The sequence below is a fragment of the Falco naumanni genome, chromosome 10, assembly GCF_017639655.2.
Source record: "Falco naumanni isolate bFalNau1 chromosome 10, bFalNau1.pat, whole genome shotgun sequence".
NCBI lineage: Eukaryota > Metazoa > Chordata > Aves > Falconiformes > Falconidae > Falco > Falco naumanni.
In genome coordinates, this window is record NC_054063.1 from 24,855,479 (window position 1) to 24,877,551 (window position 22,073).

A 22,073-nucleotide genomic window follows, 5' to 3' on the forward strand; every position below is an offset into this window, starting at 1 on the left:
GCTCCAACTTTAACCAGTAAAAATGAATTTGTTAAAAATTCATTTATAGAAGGAGCATACAAGGAAGGAACATAAACATCTAGGTCTATCCTGGAGTTATCCATGCTGTAGTAGGGAGAGCCTGTGCCCCGTGAGCAAATGAGTCAACCCTTTTTATTGTAATAATCCTTGGAGGCCTCAGTACAGTAACAGCTTTTACAGGATGCAACCTATATACGGTCTAAAGACATCAGTTGTGTCTTCAGATAAACTGAGCAAGATTTGATTTATTTTGATTTGATTTATAAACTGCCTGCTCCTAATCTAAGGGAGAGGGAAAAGTCTCTACTTGATGACGTACGTCCCCAGACAGTTGCACAAACTGCCTCTGTGTATATGTACATCTACACGTGTCTGCTCTCTGAATGGCCACACTGCAGCCCTCCATCTCTTCTTGTGTCCTGGTCAGGACCCAGGTGGGCCTAGCTCCAGGCTATGGGGCTTTTTGTGTGGTAAGATTGCAGGACTGTGCTGTCCTCTGTGGTCTTAGGACAGTTTCAGGATCCAGAGCCTGTTGCATCAGAGCTGCCTTTATTGCTTGTGCTTCTCTGAAGGCGCTAAGTAAGACCATCCCTGAACGCATTGTAGGTGAGCAGCACAGGGCAGGCTGTTGGAGGAGACATGGTTCAATGACCTCAGAAGCTGCACATTCCCAAGCCTTAATGTGCCTTTTGGGAACATCTTTCCTGGCGAGAAATTACATAAACAGTAATCTTGTACTTCAGCGAAGCCAGTGTTTTTTTTGTTGCAGATGACAATGACTCACAGAGAAGCAAACCGTATTGAGCAGCAGGTGAGAGAGACTTATCAGAGGGGAGATCAGCTCCTGCTAAATATCCGAAGTATTCAGAAGAGTATTGCAGGTAGGTGAAGAAGGGTCTCTGCTTTGTGGGTTTTTTCCTGCTGGGAATGCCATGCTCTTGCTTTCAAACAGCACCAAGTATTGCATCACTTAGAAAAAGCCACAGGGAAAACAAGGGAAATACAAATTAAATGAAAATCCCTGCACAATTCTGGCTTTTATTTTGACTAGTGTTATTGTGAGTCTTAGCTGTTTGGTTAAACACAATCTCTGGAAAAAGCACATTGAACTTGCACAAATGTTATTAAAATGCATAAAACAGGGGCAGACTACACTTACAGCTTCAAGAGACATTTAGCAAATAGGGAGTGACTGGATCTAGGAGTGGAGGTAAAGCCACAAAATGACGCTTGGGCTACGTACCATGAGTTACTGGCAGCAGCCAAGGAGGCAGAAACTTGGGGCAATACATCTGAGTGATCTCAGGCAATTTGGATGCCTGAGTACTCCATGAAAGGTGGCTGCAGTTTGTTGACTGTGATGTAAGAGAGGAAAGATCTCTGGGGATTATGAAGGACCTGGGTTGGTCAATGCTAACAGGGGATCTGGATTTTTCTGCAGACTTGGTGCGGCAGATGGCCAGATTTGGGGTAGCAAATGCCACCACCACCACCACCACTGAGGAGTTTCGGCAGAAGATGGCTGAGGTGGAAAGAATGTTGCGGGAGATGAAGGAGCGCAGTCTGGGCAGCCAGGCAGAGCTGGCAAGGCACGAGCATGAGGAGGCTCAGAAGTGTGAGTCTGGCTCAGTGGCATGGGATAGGGCTGCACAGATCCTGCTGGGTCTAACCATTCCTGATAGCTTGGCTTGGAGCTCATGTGGATGCTACGCATCATGGACACGTTTGGAGAATGCTGTTAATAAACAGACACACTCACAAGTTTTACAGTAGTTTCAGAGTCCCCCGTGACACTCCAGTGGGGTCATTTGTGGTTCCTTTTCCCTTAAGGAAAATTTTAGAGCAGTTAGTACTAACTGGGTAGTTCTGTTCAATGAACAAAGATTACAACACTTAGAACCAAGAGTTACCATTATTATGTGATGTATTCACACCACATGTGGATGTGAGTAAGTCACCCCATATTTCTTCATACTCGCTGTCCCCTAGGGAAGGGGTTCAGAGTAACAACCAGCAGCCCACTACCCACGGTAGCTCTGCTGTCCTGAGGGCATCCTTTGCAGGAGCGAGGGGAGAGAGCACCACTGCATAACCAGGCACGCTGGCACTGCAGGAAGCAAGCCCTTCTGATTAGCAAAACATAATTCAGCAGCTTAAAGCTGCAATTTTCAACTGTTTCTTGCTAGAGATAAGTAATTTTTTACAGTGGGAATAGTCAAGCACTGGAACAGGCTTCAGGTGAGGTTTCTCCATCATCCGGAGCGTTTCAGGCATGGCTGGATGTCTTTCTGAAAGAGATCCCATCGCTCTCACCAGCACTGGGGGTTTGGAGAAAACCTTGGATGAGATCCTGTGCTATCCAGGCTGAAAGAGGGAGGGAGGGATGGAAGAAGTTCACTTCTGGCCTTGATACCTGCCAAGTGACACCAGAACCAGGCTTTTCCACAGCCAAGCACAGCAAGAGCTCTTTGACACAGGAGGATGAATTAGCAACGGTTCTCGTCTCCTCCATCCTCAGTGCTGCATCAGGTGAAGAGTGAGCTGCATGCCCACTGGGAGTCCAACCAGGACCTGGTGAACAGCATCCGGGACCGGCTGGCTCAGCACAGCTCCCAGCTGATGGATCTCCGCGATGCCCTCAACGAGGCTGTGAACAAAACCAGGCAGACAGAGGACTTGAACAGCCTGAACCGAAACAACCTGGAGGAGAGTCAGGTAGACCTTTGCTGGGTGGTCCTGTACTGCTGTGCAGTGAGGGGCAGTCTGCCCCAGCCCTGCTGGTGCCTAACCCCGTGTCTGTGTGTCTAGCAAAAGAGTCATGAACTCCAAAAGCAGCATGCCCTGGTGCAGGAGACCCTGAGGATGGCCAAGGATTCCCTGGCTCAGGTCTCAGACTTTCTACAGAAGATGGAGAGTGCGAAGGAAGTGAGTGACAGAGGTGCTTTGGCCTGGGCAGAGCACGAGGGGGTGGCAGCCCTCAGGAGTGACATGTGTCCTTGCAGGCATATGAGAAGCTGGCGGCCCTGCTGGATGGGGCAAAGCTGCCCCTGACTGAGCGAGTCAAGAAGTTCTCCCCAGCCAGCAGCAAGATCCCCATCGTGGAGCAGGCAGAGGAGCATGCCCGGCTCCTGGATGAGCTCGCAAGGAACCTGTCCAGGTGAGGCACTGGTCCTGACACTCAGTAGTCAGGCCATCTCCTACAGAGCTGGGGATGGGAAACTGCAGCCCCACACCATGGGAGGGGAACAGCGGGATGCTATCTCCAAAGTTTTATCCTGGAGAACATGTTGTGATGAGGAGCCCAAAGACATTTGTCTGTGGAGGCATGGGCAACAGCCTAGCCTGAGTGGTCTCTGCGGACTTGATGGCTTCATCTTCCAACACAGCATTATCCAGGGCACAAACCAGGATGGCTTCATCCAGCGGGCGATCGATGCCTCCAATGCCTACGCCAGCATCATTGAAGCTGTGAAAAAAGCCGAGCGAGCAGCCCATGACGCTGATGAGGCAGCCGGCGAGGCTTTGATGGTACGTGCTGTGGGGAGCCCTGTGAGGATGAGCAAAAGCCAGACTCCCTCGACAGTCCTCCAGCTTTTCACACCCACACGTAGGCCTCTGCTGCCCCTTCCGAGCACTTTGCTCTGTGCCAGAGAGCAGAGCTGCTGCCACAGCTTGGGCTGGAAGCTGGGCATTTGGGTCTCTCCATCATGCCCCAGCAGCACACCTCACTGTAGTTGTCTGAACAAGCATTTCTGTGTGTGGTCAGGCCCAGACATTTGAATTTCTTTTCAGACTCCCAGGCAACGCATGTTTGTTTTACAGAGCGTCATATCAGAAAATCTTGGGGCCATCTCCAAAGAGCTGAAGAGGAACAGCAGCAACCTGGAGGAGGCTGTGAGGAGAGAGCAGAGAAAACTCAACGAGGGTGAGGGATGCTCCATGGAGGGTGTGATGTCCTTCAGGCTGGACTGAGATCCAACACACAACATACACATTTCTTTAATTGTAGTTGTTAAAGGCACTCTGCAGATGGCAAAGGACAAGCTAGCTGACCTCCGTGTGAAGAAGGAGCAGCTCCTGAGCCAGCTCCAGTCTGTGCAGAACATGCTGGGCAGGGACCAAGGTTTGTTCTGTGGTAGCTAGACTGGTTCTTTCTGCTCCCTTCCTCATGTCCAGGCTGTAACCCAAGGGTGCTTCCTCCCTGCTCCTGTCATCCCAAAGATTTTTCTCCTTTCTTTCCAGAGGACACAAAAGAGATGATTCAGAATGCCAAAGCAGCAGCTGCAGAAGCCAATGAAACAGCTGCAAGAGTGGAAGATACCCTGAGCTCTATGAAGAAGAATTTGGATGAGTGGAAAGAGCAGTACGGAGACCTTCGAAATGAAGACCTGAACCAGGCAGTCCAGGATGCCAGGAAATCTGGTGTGTGCTGAGCCCGCTGGGCTGCCAGGGCTGTGTGGCACGAGCCAGTGCATGGACAAATGACCCCAGAGAGCTCTGTGCTTTTGGAAGCTGTGCTTTGCAGCTTCAGGTCAAGAGTAGAGGGAGGTAGCAGCCGATAGTGGGTACTCTAAGTCTTGGCCCTTTATTTTTTTTCCTCTCCCTGCAGCATCTATATCACCTCTACCTTTACTGCAGGATACTGCATTCACTTGAGCGTTTTCACAAGCCCCCATCAAGGCTGCTAGATTTAGGGGATTATTCTGTGACTGTGCTCCCAGCTGCTGCTTTGACTTGCATGTCTCAAAACTGCCTGAGCTTCACATCTCCCTTCGTCACTAACCTTCAAAAACCCTGTCTCCTCTCCAACCCCAGTGTCCAGCCTGGAAAGCACCATCCCGCTGCTCCTGGGGAAGCTGAGCAGCCTGGAGAACAGGAGGAATAAAAATGCCACCGTGTCGGAGAACATTGTGCGGATCCGACAGCTCATCATGCAGGCGAGGAACGCTGCCAGCAAGGTAGTCTCGTGGGAGGGTGAGGGCTGTGCACAGGGTGCTGGGGGCCTGGGGTGAATGTGGGCTTAGCTGAGAGCAGCATGAGAATGGGAGGGGTATCTGGAAGAGCTCTGGGGCCACCAGGCAGGGTCCGTTTCTCATTGGAAGCTTCCAGAAAATGCTTTGATGTGGTAGAGCTGGCAGGGATGAGACAGGCAGCAACAGTGGTGGTTTCAGTGCCGTGGGGCTGGATTTCTCTCCCTCCAGGTGAAAGTCCCCATGAAGTTCAATGGCAGCTCAGGTGTGCAGGTCCGGATGCCCAGCAACCTGCAGGATTTGGCAGCCTATACATCCCTCAAATTCTACATCCAAAACCCTGAGCCCAGGAGCCGGCAGCGACGGCAGGATGGGGCAGAGGAGGGGCGGTTCGTGTTGTACCTGGGCAGCCGAGAGGTGAGACGGGGCCATGCAGGCAGGACAAGGGCAGTGGGAGACCATGTTGGTAGCATCAATGTTGGGGGATCGCGCCTGGTTGTCTTCCCCTTGCCCTGTCACTGAGTGTCTTTCTGGGAACACGAACAGGCCCTGGATGCAGCTGTCAGCCTGGCCGGAGGTGGATGGGGTGTGGAACGGGAGATGTTTGGCCAGCACAGCCTTTGGGAGCATCAGGGAGAGCATCACTTGGTGCTCCCGCCTGTCTCAAATGCCAGCATGTGACACTGTCTCTCCCTGCATTCAGGCCGTGGGAGACTACCTGGGCATCGTGCTCAAGAACCGCAAAGTGCAGTGGGTCTACAAACTGGGCGATGAGGAGCCAGCCTCCCTAACCGTCGACGAGGATATTGGAGAGCAGTTTGCCACCATCAGCATCAACAGGTAGGAGACCGATGGGACACATCCTGAGGAAGTTCAGCAGGAGACTGCCCCTACAGTGGATGCGGGTAGTGCTGTGCCCAAGCCTAGACAGGCCCTGGGCTTGCAGAAGTGCTGTGGACTCCATCTCCAGTCATCCTTGAATGATCAACACTGAGATACCTCAAAAGAAATAGCAGGGAGATAGTGTCTTACCAGGTCATGGAAGGTCTAGGAGTGTCTGCAGGGGAGCAAAGGTGAAGCTCATCCTGGAGGGTCCATTCAGCCTTGTGGCAGTGCTGATGACATGAGTGCTGACTCCTTTCAGTGCACTGCTGCTGTGGGGCTCCTCTGTTGGGAGATGCACCCCTTTTTGGTAGAGCTGTGTGGGGAGGCCCTTTGCTCAAGGAGGGCAGAGTTTGCTTCTCTTTGGAAGGTCTCCCCTTGTCTTGACCATCCCTCCTTGCCGCAGGATCCTGCAGTACGGGCACATGTCAGTGATCGTGGAGAGACAGACGGTGCACGAGACCAAGGGAGACAGTGTGGCCAAGGGGGAGCAGGGGCTGCTCAACCTTGACCCGCGCAACGTGGTCTTCTACGTGGGTGGCTACCCCTCCAGCTTCACGGTGAGACAGGCAGCAGGGAGGGAGGCACAGTTTTTAGGGGGTATCAGTGATACCTTTGGAGAATCTTGGGGGGGGAACCCTTGAATTTATGGGGAAGCCAGGATCAAACTTGCAGTAAGTGTCTGGTTTCATTCCCAGCCTCCTCCCACCTTGCGCTATCCCAACTACCGCGGGTGCCTGGAGCTGGACACGCTGAATGAGGAGGTGGTGAGCCTGTACAACTTCCAACGCACCTTCCAGCTGGATACCACCGCTGAGAAGCCTTGTGCAAGGTAGGGCACCGCACCCAGGCCAGGGGCAGCTCTGATCCATGGCACTTACCCTGACCCTCAGCAGCCCCAGAGCATGGCGGTTGGCTTTGGAGTGATGCCTTGGGCCTCTTCTTGTGTGGCTCAGGTCCAAGTCCACAGGAGACCCCTGGCTGACGGATGGCTCCTACTTTGATGGCACTGGCTATGCAGAGATCAAGTTTGAGAGCCAGTTTGGCACGACCAAGCGCTTCGAGCAGGAGATCCGAGTGGTCTCCTACAACGGCATCCTCTTCTTCCTGGAGAACCAGGCAGGTGCTTGCTCCCCTGGGGAGCCTTCACCCCTCAGCTGGTGGCCTGGGGTAATCCCAGCCCCACTTGCAGGCATTCCCAGTTCAGGACACTGGGGAGAAGGGGGCTTTGGATCTGGCAGAGCTGCTTTGAGCAGTATTTCTGCACTATTGTTGAAAGCCGCAGGAGGGCTGGAGCTGGACCTCACAGCAGTCACTTGTCTGGTGCTGGAGGGACTCCCCTGAACTTGGAGAGCACTCACGCACAGACCCGCCGAGCTGGGCCAGGGTTCACTGGCCAAGGAGCATTTTCAGCTGGCAGTGCTATCTCTGTGCCCCAGCTGAGCACTGCTGTTTGTAGATAAATCCCCAATAATTGTGGCAGCAGCATGTGGGGCCACTGGCAGTGGGACCTGCTTCCACCCGTACAAAAGGGCATGTTGGGCTCAGTGCCACAGCTGCATGCTGGACACCAGGACATGGGGCTGAGCGTCCATCCTGCCTCCCCCAGGGGCAATTCCTGTGTCTGGCCATCCGGGATGGGAAGCTGGTGCTTTACTATGACTTCAGCACGGGCCTGGAGATGGCAAAACCCAGCAGCAACACCTCCTCCCTCACCATCAGCAGCACCACGAACAAAGCGGTAAGGGGGAACAGCCACCTGCCCAGCTCCCTTGGAGGGCTCCTCATCCAGAGGGTACTGGGGGCACCTGAGCCCTTGTTTTTGGAGGGGGAGAGCTTCAAGAAGTTGACTAGAGCTGTGAACCTCGTGCTTCCCTCTGTGATGGACCTAATTGCTCCAGGCTGGCGAATCATTTTTCTCCTCTGTCTCCAGATCCAGATTTTCCTCCTCAAAATGAACAACAAGAAGCGCATCCTGGTGCGGCTGGAACGCCTCACCATCTTCATGGTGGAGCAGGAGAACTCCCTGGAGAACGCCGTCTCCTACTACCTGGGTGGTGTGCCCCCAGCTGTGCTTCCCCCCAGGTGGGTCCAGCCCCTGGTGAAGTGGGACAGTCCACACCTTCCCCTCCAGTGTCCCTGGTGGTGGCCCTGGCCCTTTCTCAGCACATCCAAGGCTGCTGGGGCCTGTCTGAAGCTCTGGGGGAAGATGTCCTCTTCCTGCCCATCACCATGAGTTTTTGAGGATGGGACATTTCCATCTCTGGTGAGGGATGAGGTGCCAGTGGGTGTCACTGAGTCATCCTTTGCTGTGCTGGGTGCTCTGGAGCAGCCTTGTGCCTGGGGCACCGGACATACCTGTGGCCATCATGGGTCCTTCCCAGGCACTCTGGAAGGGCTGTAGGGCCAGATCCTGCCCAGTGCTGGATCCTGCCTGAGGCTGTCCTCATAACACTGCTTATTTCTCCTGCAGCTTGAAAGCACTCTTCCCCACGGGTGGGCCCATCCGGGGCTGCATGAAGGGCTTGAAGGCTCTTGGCAAATACGTCGATCTGAAGCGTATGAGCACTGTTGGCGTGAGCTATGGGTGCACCTCGGACCTCCTGGTAAGCACAAAGCCCTGGCAGCCTGGCCAGCATGCTGGAGAAAGGGTCTGGGAGGGAAATGGAGCACAGGCCCCCCAGGACAGACCCAATCTCCTCTTGTTCACACGAAAACAAGCATAAAACCCCAGGTCTTCAGTGCGGAGGGGTCATGGTGAGGTGCTCTGCGTAGTTAGCCATAGCACCAGCCAGGCCCAGTGAGGACCTCAGGCACCTTGGTCATCCTCCCAGCACCCCTGCAACGCCAGGGCCAGGCTTTCACCTCGCTTGCGTGGTGTCCTTCACAGGTGGCTCGCTCTGTCAGCATCCACGGCCACGGCTACCTGACCCTGGCCCTGAAGGATGTGCCAGGGCTGCGGGACTTCTACAGCGGCTTCAGCTTCCAGACGAGCCAGCGCGAGGGGCTGCTCTACCAGCACACCACCCAGGTGGGCACCTGCAGGCCCCCTGGGTATCCCAGCAGCGGGCAGGAACGTTGGCTCCTGCTGCCCCTTGGGAAAGGCAGGGATTTTGGTGGAGCCAGGGGGTGAATCCACAGGGAGATCTGCGCCCTGAGCTCCTGAAGGGCAGTGGAGAAAGGGGCCCTTCCTTGGGGTTCAGCTGCTGAGCAGCAATGGGGTGGTGCTTTCTGCAGGAGGGGATGTGCCAGGTGTCCCTCCAGAGGGGCCAGTTGGCCTTGAACCTGCTGGAAACCAAAGTCACCACTGAAAATGCCTATGCGGATGGCAGAACCCACTACGTGGCCTTCTACAGCGACGCCCGTGGGTACGTGTCCTGACAGTGTGTGGGGGTGGGGTGCCCACAGCCACAGGGACCTGCTCAGCCCGTGCTGCTCATCCCCGCAGGCTCCGGCTGTACGTGGACGACGAGCTGCAGGACGCTGCGGCAGGCACTGGGCCCAGCCGGCGGCAGCGACGGCAGGATGGGCGACAGCTCTTCCAGCTCGGGGGTTCGCCGGAGCCAGGTGCACTCAGCAGCCTCACTGGCTGCATTGGGAACGTCTTCGTCAAGCGGTGAGCATCTCCACGCCCCTTCCAGAGAGCGGGGCTCAGCCCCTTCCCGCCTCCCAGCTGGCTCAGTGACCAGGACCTCTTCTCCCTGTATGTAGGATGTCAGAGCCACAGATGGTGGTGGACCTGCAGCAGAACGTGGAGAGCATCAACGTCACCATGAGCTGTCCCTGGGGGGAGCAGCCGCAGCAGCTCAGAATCACTGCGAAGAAGGACAGGCAGAAACCCAAGGTAGCAGCTGCTGCCAAAACTCCTCACATCTCCCTCCTCCGGTGCCCACCTCTGCCCCCTGCCACCCACGGGGGTGCTCCCCACACTCCATTCCCTGGTGCATCTTGTGCAGGTGCTGGGCAAGCCTGCCTCAAAGGACCGCCGCCACGATCGGGATGGGCTCTGCCAGCTGCACCCACAGCCCCGCGCAGCCAGGGGCACCTTCCGCTTCGGCGGCACCCCGAGCAGTCGCTGGGAGTTTGAGGACATCCCACCCTCATTTGGGCAGAGGTGAGGCTCACCCCATGCCCACCCCACACAAGCTTGTCCGCGGGGACCATCGCTTGGAGAGCAGGTGTTCCCTTGCAGTTGCGGGAGAGCAGGGTGCTCCCGTCACCCCCTGTCCCTGCAGGTCCCATTTCTCCCTGGAGGTGAAGCTGAACTCCTCCAGCGGGCTGCTCTTCTACGTGGCTGGTGAGCGGGGCACCTTCATGGCTCTCTTTGTCTCCAGCGGGCGCTTTGTCTTCTTGGTGGACGTCGGTGGGCACCGGCTGCGCATCCGCAGCAAAGACAAGTACCGCGACCGGCGGTGGCACACAGTGAGTGGGGTCTCGCAGGACCTGTCCCCTGAGCCACATCGCTCCCCCCTCCCCGGGCCAGTGCCCCGGCAGGGGTTAGCTGGGTGCAGCCCTGCTCAGGGCATCGCTTCCTGATCGCACAGGGGACACCCATGATGCCATGGGAGCAAAGGGGACAGCAAAACCACAGCCAGGGCTGGCTGAACCTCCGAGCTGAGGTCTCCCTTCCCTGCGCATAGCCCTGGGGCTCCTCCCGACCCGGGAAGCCCCCAGCCCTGGCACTGACCTTTGGTCCTTGCAGGTCTTCTTCAGCAGAGACCAGAGCCGAGCCCAGCTGGTCATTGATGGGCTGCGAGCCCAGGATGCTGCAGTGGCCACCACAGGACTCTTTGTGGCCCGGACCCCCTTGTATGTTGGGGGGGTCCTGGCTGGAAAAGCCAAGGCCCACATACCGGTAAGGGTTTGGCGGTGCCGTGGCATTGCCCTGTCTCTGCCAGTTCCCAGCCATCATGCTGTGCCTGCCAGTTTTTGGCCCCTCTGTGCTCACTCCCGTGGCCTCTCTACAGGCTGCGTCAGCCTCCAGCTTCGACGGCTGCCTGAGGAACCCACAGCTGGACGGGAGGCCTCTGGGTCCCCCTTCCCGCACCTTCGGGGTGACGCCGTGCTACGAGGGTGTGCTGGAGAGTGGGGTCTTCTTCGCTGCGGAGGGCGGGTCCATCACACTAGGTACCCTACAGCAGCCTGGGCTGGCTCGCACAGCCCTGCGACTGGGAGGGACGCATTGACCGGGAGGTCCCTTGTCCTTCTCCTCCCCAGCGGCGTTTCTCTTCCAGCTGATGCAGTGGTGACCAAGCAGGACTTGGAGGTGACACTGGAGGTCCGTCCCCGCAGCGCCTCTGGCCTCATCTTCCACATCGGCACAAGGAGAAGCCTCCACCTGCTGCTGTACATGGAGGAGACAAAGGTAGCGGGAGGGTGGCTTCCCCACAGGCTGCAGATGCAGTGGCCGTCTCCTGCTCATCCCGCTCAGCTCTTAACGGGTTTGTCTCACACACCAGGTCACTGCGAGAGCGAATGCTGGGTCTGATGAGTTCTCTGCATCGGTGACGTGCCCATCTCTCTGCGACGGGCAGTGGCACACCATTGTAGGTGAGGTGACAGCCAGCACTTGGCTCTGGGATGCTGCTCCACTCCCGCTGCTGAGCCTACAGCTGGGGGAAGCTCGGGGCCCTTCCTTGGGGATTTAAACACCATCTCCCACCTGTGTGCAATTAATTTGGGAGATTGTAGCTTCCATTAAGTCATTTCCCAATTAATGGGTCCTTGACTAATCTTCTTAGTGCTGTCAGATCTGGTGGGCAGGAGGAACGGGGTGTTTCCCAGGTCACAGAGCAGCTGGCGAGGCCAAGGATGTCCCGCAGCACTGGCTCCATCCAGGACTGTCACGTCCTGCTGAAAGTGAAAACCCAGCTTGCTCCGGTGCAGTGTGTCCAGAGGGCTCAAAGCCCACCGCTGGGACAAGGAGTTGCAGGATTCACACCTGGTACAGGCGAAACTCAGCCTTTAACGCAGCTGCCATTGAGCAAGTGCTGAGGTTTTGCATCAAGCCCTTTCTGGGGGTGGGGGTCACAGCTCCGGCCCCCATCTCAGCACAGCTCTGTCCTAAGCCCTCATCTTACTCGGCCCAGCACTGGGCAGGAGCCATCATGTGCTCCTGGTGCGTTTTTGCCATTTTCAGGACCTCCTCCCAGCCACGGCCAGAGCTGGTCTGAGCTCATCCCCTCCCTGCCCCGCCTGTGCTGTCCCACCCCGCTGGCAGAGGGCAGCCCTTCGCTAGAGCTGTTGGTGTTGCTTGGGTGGCTGTTGGGATTTTGGGAGCCACTGTCCAGCCTCTGGGCATTTCCAAAGATCCAGGCCAGGTCCTCTGACCCTCCTGGTAGTTTTGCTGTGCTCCAACACTGCTCTGGGCCAGAGGGTGGAGGTGGACTTGCTCTCTGTGTAAGGAAGCGGCACTGACTGTCATTTTCTTTCAAAGTTACCAAACGGAAAAACAAAATCCAGGTTGATGTGGACACAGAAGGCAACTACACCGTGGGACCCAGCCAGCCTTCTGCACCCAGTGCCAGAGCGACCTTCTACATGGGAGGGCTGCCGGGTGAGTTGGGAAAGACGCTCCAGAACTGAATACCCTAAAGCCAAGAGAGATACTATTCCCGCTGCACGTAAGAGGTACTTACTCACCCTGTTAATAGCCAGACTAACGTTTGCTTTTACTTGTTCCTTCTGCAGAGACAGACAAGGCCAGCACAGTGTCACCATCACCTCCCCTCCCTCATTATGTGGGCTGTATAAGGAACCTGGTGATTAACCGGCACCACGTGGACCTGCCACGAGCCGGGACTGTCAGGGGCTCCGTTGGCCTTAAGGGCTGCCCCGTGCAGTAAGTGCACCTGTACGGCCTGACCGACACAACACCGCGCTGCTCCTGCGCCCCAGGCGTCACCTACTCCATAGCATTAACCGTGGTCAGACATACTTGATCTCCAGTGACAGCAGGCACAAGCCTGGGGCCAAAACCAGAGAGGGGCCACGAATCCAAGGGGAAGGAGGGCAGGGGAGGCAGGTGGGGAGAAGGGGCCACTTTGAGGACATCTTTCACAAACATAAACCAAAAAATTGGAGCAGGATGTGGAGACAGGTCTGGGTCTGCATCCTTCCCCGGTGGTCAGGCATCTGCAACAGGACTCGCGCTGCCACGTGGCTCGTGGTAAGAGCAAGTGTCCTCTACAGAGCCTGGGCTGAAGCACACGGCAGCCGTGCATCATGTCCTAAATCCTGTTCCCTTTACCCCACATTTACAGTGCACATATTTAGTTCACGGAACACTTGAGGCTATTAATAAGTCACAGACTGTCTTCTGCTAAAGGCTGTAGACAGTTTTATGATAAATGCAATTAGGACAAACTGGATTAATTCCGTCACTTTTGTCTTTTTATAAGCAAGGACGCATCTAACCTCCCCCCAAGGGCAGTCTCAGGTCACTTGCCACCGCTATGCTAAGAGCTTTGCAAGGGGGAGCTTGGACAAAATTCTGTTCACAGAATTAGCAGCATCTTATCAGATTAATTTATAAGAATAATAATAAGAAAAACAAAAGGAACAAACTAGACTGGGAGAACTGCTGAGGGAAAGCAGAAAGACACAAATGCCACTCTTGACTCTCTGCGGTTGCATTCAGTGCTAGTATATAAACCCGACAAAAGTCCTGTTGTGTGAAGCAAGAAACTTGCTTGAAAGGGAAGAAACAAGGAAAGGTTACCTCCGAGTCCGGCGGGCAAGCCCGCTGCTGCCTTCTGCTCAGCCTCACTCCCGCCTGTCGTAGCGCAGTCTTCACTTGAAACAAGCTTTTCCTCCCAGGACACCTAGTTCACTCATGCACTTACACATCATATATATATTTGTGTGTGTATATATAAATATATCTCTAGCCACTTGGGGACAAAATCTTGCTTCTGAAATGGACTTGTAACTTATATCATGATATTGTGGTTTTTTTATGAGGGGTAAATATTGTAAAATGGGTTTTTAACATGTCCATCTTAAGTGTAATTATGACCTGTTTTTAAGTTGTAGTATTAAAGATGGTCTTTGTAAATCACTGGTACATACTTTGGAGTTGAATAAAGTTTTATGTTACTCTCTTTCACTTTACTGGTGAAGAGCAAGTATGAGGCCAATGGAAGAGGAGTAATCACCACCTCGGGAAGTGGCACAACAGGGACCTTACAGTTGTATTTGCCACAAGCAGCTCCCTCCTTACGCCAGCGGTAAGTGCTCTGGTGTTCCCGAAGGTGACCCTCCTCGTGTTCAAAGGCCAGTCCTGCAGCCAGGACAGGATGGCCTGTGCAGAGGCACGCGTGGGACAGCACTGGTGAGCTGGGAGCCCTGCGGATCACAACCTGGCGGGCCCAAAGCTGGACGGCAGGCGGCAGCAGCTGTGAGGTGCTCATTACTCATAAAAGCGTTGAGCCCCACAACTCTAACACAAGGAAATCAGAAGAATTAGATAGCAAAAACATCAAAACCAAACAGTAAGCAACTCCACTGAAAAAAATAGCAAGTACTGCTTAAGTGTGCATGTTAAACAGACTTGAGAATGAACAGTGTGGCAGATAAAGAAAATTCCTTTATTTGTAGATTTATATAAGCATAATATGAAGTTAGTAATCCTACTGCAGTTGCTTAAGTTAGTATCTAGGAGTATCTGTAAGGAAGAGCAAATAACTTAATCTAAACTCATATCTTCCTCTTCATCTTTCTTGTCCTTAGAGTCTCCTTCCTTTTGGTCTGACTTGACACTGTTCTGCATTGCTTTGGCAAACGCTTCTACATCTAGAAGTTAAACACATTGGTTATTTAACTTTGCACTTTCGGGGGGGAGTCCACTATCTGTACCAGGTTAAGCTTCATTACACAGGAAGTAAACGTTTGCTTTAGTAAGACTCAATTAGCAGGGAAGAAAATTGCAACACATATTCGGCTCGCTCTGACAGCGCCAGCATTTATGCACTTTTAACTGTGCAGAGGCAGCCTAAGACCAGGATTACTTCAGTAACTGAACGGGTCCTGAAAGCTCCTTAGAGAAAACGGGTACCTCCTCCCACCAGTGCTACGGGCCCCAGCTGTGTTCACTTAAAGATGACTCATTGAAGACTCCCACCAAAAAGGCATTCCTGAACAAGGCAACTACAACACCTCCAGAGTCTTCTGCAAAAGGGTTTTTCCTTTATCAAGAAAACAATGCCAAGGCTGCTCAGCACGTCTCTTTGCAGAGCCCCGACTTCTCCAAACACATCTGACACACTGTGTCTGCCAGGGGACACCAGAGCCACTCGCCCTTCATTGCAGGAACAGTGCAAGGGTCATCATTACATTCCACGTTCAGTGGCTGTGCGCAGTGCAAAAAAAACCCCCAAACCACACCAAACACAAACAACACCCACCTCCCCCCCCCCAAAACAAAACCCCAACAACCAAACCCAACAAACCATTTCATCCTGTTCCCAACAGCACCAATACTCACCTCCTTTATTTGCTGCATCTACTGCCTCTGCAGGTAAGCCAAACTGGCTCATTAGTGGGCCAAGCTGTCCCGAAGCTAAGGCAGCACTGAACATGCTCAATGCCTGTGAATTGGAGTCAACAGCATCAAGAAAAGGTTTGCATCGTGTTCCTCCAGCATCAGGTGGCTACTGCGCAATAACCGCGTGAGGAGAGCGGGCCTGGAGGCAGCCGCTCCCCTCTATTAACCCCGGCACTATGGGCAGGGTTCAAAATGCCGCTGCAGCACAGGCCCCGTGCAGATTCTGCCATCAGGAACAACGCCTGCTCTTGGCCAGCCAGATGCCAGGAAGCACGAGCTGGTAAGCCCTGCTAGACCGAGCAACGCCCCAAACCACGGCGACATAACCTCCAGTCGGTTTAGCGCACGGAAAACTTCCATCTTCACCTAGACGCAGATACTCTATCAAATTGCCAACTAAAACCAGCTCTCATTTCCAAGTCTTGCCTACACAGAAGAGCTGCTGTAGTTGAAACTAAAAATAGTCCTCTCAGCCACCGAAATTTTGCAAGTGGACGAGTTTCCATCAATCAGTGTAATAGCTCAAACTGGCCTGTAATACATCAGCTTTTATCACATGCAGACAGGCCTGGAATTAAGCACTAGTGTTTCGAGAGGAACAAGGGCTGCAGTGCTGTAATCACAAGCATCTCTTCCCATCAGTCACTTGAAATGCCCTTGAAGGCAACTGCTGCCAAGCCACTCATTGACAGGGAATAATGAGTCTTCTACTACTCCTGCCATTTGCCAGAGAGTGTTTATAATAAAGATAAAGCCCAATTCCAAGGGAAATAAGTAAAAATTCTGATCTCGTGCTGGGTGACTGCAGGAAGAAACAGTGTTCCATTAAACCATCTCCCTCCTCCCTTCCACTTCTACTGACAACCTCCTACTCTGAATGGTGTCAGGAACCTGAAAAAGCAGGGCAAGGCCGATGGCGACGCACGGGGGAGAAGGGGAGGAGAACGGTACTTCCCGTGACAGTTAGGCATCTACCTGCTGAAACTGAGGAGACGTCAGGGTATTCTGAATCTCTTCTGCAGTCTGCGGCAGAGATTCCCCCGAGGGAAGGTAAGGCATCAACCGTTCTTGAACTTCAGCATTGGCCAGAATGGGAGCCATTATCTCAGGAGTCAGAACAGTTGCCAGGTCAACTAGGAAGAAAATAAAGGGCTGGCTGTTAGACCATGCGCAAAACCTCATGTTTTTCTCATGTAAGCCAAACGATCTAGTCAGAAGAGTAGGGAAATGGAGTTAGCGCACTGCTCACGTCCTTTTTCCCTCTGTTTTGGGAGTGAGAATAAGACTCTTGAAGCAGCCAAGCACAACACTCAAATGAAAACACGAACAAAAAAAATTTAAGAGACATTTCAAACCGATCTGGAGCACGATAGGACAGTAAAACAGCTCCAAAGGACTCCTGGACCCACCAGCTGTCTGGTCAGAACACTGTTACCTTGCTGTCCTCCTGCTCCAGATGGCACATTCATAGTAGCTAAAATGTTCTGAAGGTCACTCAGTTGAATGGGCTGGGTTGGGCTTGTGGCTGAGCTGGTTCCATTACCCGAACTTGGTACGGGGCTCGGACTGGTCACAGACGCAGCCGCAGGAACGGATGGGGCAGGCGTTACACGTGTAGAAGAAGTCGTGGAAGATGGTGTCACAGCAGCTGACTGGCTGCGAGAGCTGGAGAAGACAATTAGTATAATTAACTCCCTCCAAAACCGTATTTTGAAATGCTTCTTTTCAAGCCCTTACAATACCAAGGGCTCCTACCTCATTTCAGAGAGGTCATAAGCAGTCTTAATTCCCCTCACATTTCCTGCCCAGTGGGCCACAGCTCCTCCCACAGAAGCACAACTTTACGTTACAAAGCTACCACCACTGAGGAGCAGGCAGCCTACCTTGACGATGAACTGCTGGTCGGGGGTCCCCCACTTCCAAGCAGACTGGCCAGCCCAGGACCCGTCAGTGCCCCCAGCCCACCTTCCGTAAACATAAAAGAAGAACAGGTTTAGAAATTTATTTCTTCAGGTTTCTTTGCACCTCTCTGCTCCAGAGAGGGCACTCTTGTACCTGAAAGGTTCTGAAAGACCCCAGACCAACCCCCCCACCCCTTTCTGTAAATTAACAGCTCTTGCATCCCTACTAGAAAACTGCCTTAGAGACCTGCACATTTTAGAAATTACTCAGTTTCTAGATGTTTACAAGGATAAAATTACTTCAGCTTGTGCCATACATACACAATCACTGTAACACAGCCCTCTCTCATCTACTGGTTCCCAAAATTCCAACTTTTCTCTAAAATAAAGCCGAGGCCCTCAGCAGATCACAGCGACAGTCTTCAAGTCACCACCACCACCATCTCCCTCATATACCCAGGGTTTTGCAGCTTCAAACCTAACGCAGAGATGCAGCAGCGGAATCAGCTGAGTCCTTACACACTTCATAGGCAACGCAAGGACAACCCCGCGCACAAAGTGCTGCTAGTAGAGCAGCGATCAGGAAACCAACACTTGGCCTTTGAGCCAACTGCCACGTGCAAAAGAAATCAGAATCAGCCTCCTTCATCCACACATCCCAACTATCAGGGACTTACTGCAGCGTCAAGAACATCAGCTAAAAAAAGCTGGGGCAAGGCTTGGCCTCTAGGTCCACCGGAGCTGTCGGTGACTCAAACTGCTCCCCTACAATTCCCGTGAGCTGCATCAGCCAAACACTCCATTTACCACACACACTTCACATCCATTGGTTTCTTGTACCGCATCTGATTAGATACACAACCCTACACAAGCATCTGCGTTCATCACCCACCTTTTGGGAACTATCTGCAAGCAGAGGACAGAATGACAGCGCTCTATTAGCTAACACGTGATTACCTGAAGCTGCAGAGGTCAGAGCGAGCACCAGCCACCAACTCCCTCCTTTATATAGGACCTGCTCCTATAGACCTATGCCCTTAACACTTCCATTCACTAATCACAGAGCTTCCCACAGCAGCAGAACAGCTGGGTGAAGCTAACCGGACTGTACCACGCACTACTCAACTCGGTTTGTCCTTGCTAGGAAAGTTTACCAGGAGCACGAAAGCTCCGGTGTTGCAGGAGCTCCACACTAAAGGCAGAGTCCTGAGAGAGATGCAAACCAGATGCAAAGGAACAAGACACTGCTGAGGGAAGAGATCCACACAGATTCACCACAACCACCGTTTGCAGAGGCAAGCAGATGGTTTTCTCGCGTTATAGTAGTGAGCTTCATGTCAAGCTGCCGTAGCTAGATGTAAAGGCAAAGAAAGAAGAGCTGCTGAGACAGTGTGCTGAGAAGAAGAGGAAGACAGTCTCAGGAGTTATGTGAAGCTTCAAGAAGGAAGATCTTTTCCAAACGCACCTTAAAAAGCCAGAATCTTCCAACACTAACATGAGATTTGTATCTGAAGCTAAAAAGACACAAGCTAGATCCACAAGAACGGACTTTGGAGCTCAAGCACAGAACCTTAGCCGCTGCCACCTGCCAGTGCTCCTGTACCTACTTCCACTCGAGGGTCTGACCTCTCAGAAAACACTCTAATGGGCTTGGAGTATGGGTAGCATTAAGAACAGACCACAGCAGAGACTCCAACATGCCTCTCATCCCCTTCAGAAAAACAGCGTGGCGATTCAAGCTCTCCCCAGCGTCGCCCAGGAGAGAAAGCCCTAACCTGAGCCTTACTCCTCTGACCAGAGAGTGCTGTGGGGTGGGTACGCTCCAACCTTCCTCCTGAGCTCTGCTTTGCACACAAATATTCACTGGATCAGAGACAACACAAGCAACTCCACAGCCTGGCAACCGGGACATTCACCAGGAACAAACCCCTGGTTTCCAGTCCTGCTTCAGTGAATATTTAGGAGGAAGAGAAAGGGTAGAACGGGGGGCGGGGGGGGGGGCAGAAAAAAAAAGTAGAAGATTCAGTGGAGCAAGGAAGGAGCAGAACCAACGTTCCTTGCAGATCAAGCCCTAAGACGAGTGCCATGTAGAATTTGGTACCCTTCATTTCCTGCATCCTTTTTTTGCCCCTTAGCTCATCTCTGAGGTAGGGCCTTGCTTTCTCACGTGAAAGCAGCGCTATTTAAATCAATAGCACTACTTGAAAATATTGTCAGGTAAGACTTAACCTGGCAGGAGAAAATACCATTTTGGCATAAAGATATTAAAGCATTTTACCAAGTCCTCCTAAGCCCGTTGGTCCGATCAGCTGCATGAGCTGGTTATGGCTCATGTTTCCAAGAAGGCTTTGCAAGCCACCCTCACCTAAAAACAAAAACATTCTGAAACACAACATATTCACATAGTTTTTTTCACAGCACTCCGGCTCAAAAAGCAGGAGATTAATTGGCATCACATTCTGTATGGAAAAAACAGTTTCAAGTGTTTACTGATTCATGATGCTCATAAAAGATAAATGCAACTTGGCTTCATAAGGAGGTAAGACTCCAGAGAATCTACTGGAAACAAAGAGAGATTTCTTCTGGCAGTCTTAACTTTCAGCCTGCACCTACTGTAACAGCACAGTTTATTTTGCTAAAGCACGTTTACACTTCTGGTATTAACACTGTCCCCAGCTCACCCTCCACAGCCATCAGGAATTTCTTCCTAGGGAACTATTAAGTGCTTATTCTAAAAATATTTTTTTAAAAAAAGCCTCTCACGTGAAGGAGCAGAGAATGGACTGTACCTCCTAATGCCGAGAGCTCGTGGCCTCCACTTGCATTTCCACCTAAAGCACCAGGCATTGGTGGATTGTTGAGATACTCATTCACTTTACGGCAGTGTTCTTCATCCTTATCAGTCTTCGGCTCCTGCAAGAAAATTACTCTTGGTACAAGTCAAACTGGAAATATTTTGTTCCAAGACCCTTTTTATTGACTTCCCACAAACCTGCATCCAGAAGAAGAGTCGTTTTGATCCTGCCTTGAACTTCAATACATACACACGGCCGGTAGTGCACTGAGGTACCCTCTTGAATTCACAGTCATCGGGAAAAATAATCAAATCCTGGAAAATGTGGCAGCGGGAACAGATGTTTGAGAAAATACATGAATATTCCTTTTAGCCTCCCAAAGACCTCTGCCCTCCTCCCCAAACCTTCTTCCATTTGCTCCTCATAGCAGAGAGAATATGGAAGTGCAGGGCTGTCAGGCCACAGCAACATTCTCATGCTGATTTGTCTGGGAAAAGCCCCTTCAGCAGCGCCAGTGGAACACGACAGACCGCGACTTAACACCTCAGCACTGAAACACACCACCATACTCACGTCCTCGACGTTGCCCGAAGTCCTGTCCTTCCAGCAGAAGTGAATGAGGGAATCGTCAGTCTGCTGGATGTAAACGAGGCCTTTTCTCTTGTCTGGGGTGACAGTGCTGCCCTTCAGGGACATCTTCCCCGCTCGGAATTCCACCAGGTATTTGCTCGAAGAGCCGCGGGAGCCTGGCACCAGGCTTGGAAATAACGCACCTGAGGACATCCTGGGAAGGGAGCGAGCAGCCGCGATGAGAAACCGACCCCGGTTCTCTCTCCTCAGCACCAAATACCGGCCTCCCTGGGGCGGCTCGGCACAGGGCACAGCCTCAGCGCCCGACAGTTCCAGGGCGCTCCAGAGGAGCCAGCGCGGGGGCCGGGGGAAGCCGGGTCGCCCCGCAGACCCCCCGGCGACGCGGGACCCCTGCCGAGGTACCCGAGCACGGGAGCGCCGCCCCCACCGGCTCGCAGGCGCAGGGGCGCTCCCTGCGCGCAGCCCCGCCGCCGCGCTGACCACCGGGCTCCCGCCACAGCAGGGAGCGGCGGGCTGCCCGGTACCGGCCCGGGGGACCCCCGCAGCCCGGCGGCTACCGCACCCGGCCTCACGCACGGCGGCGGCCCGCCCGGCCCGGCCTGCGTGACTCGGCACTTGTCGCGGAGCTCCCGCTGCCGCCTAACCCCCCGCGCCGGCCGGCCCCGCTCCCCGCCGCCAGCGGCCGCCGGGCAGCCCGGCCCGACCCCCGACGCAAGGCCGGCACAGGGCTACCGGGCAGGCCCCAGCGCGGCCCCGGCCGCCCCCCGCCCGCCAGCCCCCGCCGGGCCCCTTCCCAGGCCGCCGCGCCGCCCCCCCTCGGCAGAGGCGCCGCCGCCCCGCGCCGGGCCAGCCCCAGCGAGCGCGCCGCCAGCGGCACACGGCCCGCGGGGTACAGCCGGGCCCGCGCCCCCCGGTACCTGCCGCCGCCGCCCGCAGGCCCTGCGCCGCTCCGCGCTTCCTGCTCCGCGCGCCGGAACCCCGCCCGCCGCGGGGCGGGGCAGGGCGGCCCGCGCGCCCCCGCGGCCCTGCGCGATTGGCCGGCGCGGCCGTCAGTCAGGGGCGGCGGCCCGCGACGCGTTGCTGTGTCACGGCGGCGGAAGATGGCGGAGCCTGGGGCCCAGCTCGCCCCCGGGGTGACGCTCCCCGGCGGTTACGGCCTTACAGCGGGGCAGCTGCACAGGCCCGGGCTGCCGGCGGCGGGCAGCGGTGCTAGGAGCGGCACAGAAAGCGGTGCGTGCGGCCGAGGCAGCCCGGGAGCCCAGGAGCCGGTTCGTTCCCGGGGGGTGGCGCCGAGCCGCTCGCCCGCTGCTCGGGGAAGAGTGTTGCTTTTGGTTTTTTTTTTAAACATTTTTCGGCAAAACATTCACTG

The 22,073-nt window shown here is 54.2% G+C and overlaps 2 protein-coding genes across 3 annotated transcripts in view; one reads left to right on the top strand and one right to left on the bottom strand.

Annotated features, from left to right (window-relative positions):
- Positions 1 to 13,980, top strand: part of LAMA5 (laminin subunit alpha 5) — a 93,661-nt gene extending 79,681 nt beyond the window's left edge. For both annotated transcript variants that reach the window (XM_040609205.1, XM_040609206.1), the window contains exons 51-80: positions 791 to 902; positions 1,463 to 1,636; positions 2,540 to 2,736; positions 2,830 to 2,946; positions 3,024 to 3,178; positions 3,408 to 3,549; positions 3,844 to 3,946; positions 4,031 to 4,144; positions 4,264 to 4,443; positions 4,837 to 4,979; positions 5,223 to 5,408; positions 5,695 to 5,831; positions 6,280 to 6,433; positions 6,572 to 6,705; positions 6,830 to 6,992; positions 7,483 to 7,614; positions 7,807 to 7,958; positions 8,347 to 8,479; positions 8,764 to 8,904; positions 9,111 to 9,241; positions 9,322 to 9,489; positions 9,585 to 9,717; positions 9,830 to 9,987; positions 10,109 to 10,295; positions 10,576 to 10,728; positions 10,841 to 11,000; positions 11,108 to 11,238; positions 11,333 to 11,423; positions 12,310 to 12,429; positions 12,564 to 13,980. In XM_040609205.1, the coding sequence (XP_040465139.1) occupies positions 791 to 902; positions 1,463 to 1,636; positions 2,540 to 2,736; positions 2,830 to 2,946; positions 3,024 to 3,178; positions 3,408 to 3,549; positions 3,844 to 3,946; positions 4,031 to 4,144; positions 4,264 to 4,443; positions 4,837 to 4,979; positions 5,223 to 5,408; positions 5,695 to 5,831; positions 6,280 to 6,433; positions 6,572 to 6,705; positions 6,830 to 6,992; positions 7,483 to 7,614; positions 7,807 to 7,958; positions 8,347 to 8,479; positions 8,764 to 8,904; positions 9,111 to 9,241; positions 9,322 to 9,489; positions 9,585 to 9,717; positions 9,830 to 9,987; positions 10,109 to 10,295; positions 10,576 to 10,728; positions 10,841 to 11,000; positions 11,108 to 11,238; positions 11,333 to 11,423; positions 12,310 to 12,429; positions 12,564 to 12,718 (4,356 nt within the window). In that variant the 3' untranslated portion in view covers positions 12,719 to 13,980. The remainder of the gene's footprint in view (positions 1 to 790; positions 903 to 1,462; positions 1,637 to 2,539; positions 2,737 to 2,829; positions 2,947 to 3,023; positions 3,179 to 3,407; positions 3,550 to 3,843; positions 3,947 to 4,030; positions 4,145 to 4,263; positions 4,444 to 4,836; positions 4,980 to 5,222; positions 5,409 to 5,694; positions 5,832 to 6,279; positions 6,434 to 6,571; positions 6,706 to 6,829; positions 6,993 to 7,482; positions 7,615 to 7,806; positions 7,959 to 8,346; positions 8,480 to 8,763; positions 8,905 to 9,110; positions 9,242 to 9,321; positions 9,490 to 9,584; positions 9,718 to 9,829; positions 9,988 to 10,108; positions 10,296 to 10,575; positions 10,729 to 10,840; positions 11,001 to 11,107; positions 11,239 to 11,332; positions 11,424 to 12,309; positions 12,430 to 12,563) is intronic.
- A 462-nt stretch (positions 13,981 to 14,442) lies between these two features.
- Positions 14,443 to 21,678, bottom strand: ADRM1 (ADRM1 26S proteasome ubiquitin receptor). The gene is made up of 10 exons (XM_040609211.1): positions 21,622 to 21,678; positions 20,687 to 20,897; positions 20,311 to 20,427; positions 20,108 to 20,231; positions 19,597 to 19,683; positions 17,301 to 17,382; positions 16,853 to 17,082; positions 16,393 to 16,550; positions 15,358 to 15,460; positions 14,443 to 14,666 (listed from the first exon to the last, which is right to left on the bottom strand). Exons 2-10 carry the CDS (start codon positions 20,894 to 20,896, stop codon positions 14,560 to 14,562), a joined length of 1,218 nt encoding a protein of 405 aa, XP_040465145.1. The 5' UTR covers position 20,897; positions 21,622 to 21,678; the 3' UTR covers positions 14,443 to 14,559.
- Positions 21,679 to 22,073: the final 395 nt, after the last annotated feature.

Coding starts and splice junctions, on each gene's coding strand:
- ADRM1 (XM_040609211.1), bottom strand. CDS start 20,896: ATGTCCTCAGGTGCGTTATTTCCAAGCCTGGTGCCAGGCTCCCGCGGC. Junction 16,551..16,852: donor TGGAGCAGGAGGACAGCAAG/GTAACAGTGTTC, acceptor TTTTCTTCCTAG/TTGACCTGGCAACTGTTCTG. Junction 14,667..15,357: donor AGATGCAGCAAATAAAGGAG/GTGAGTATTGGT, acceptor TTTAACTTCTAG/ATGTAGAAGCGTTTGCCAAA.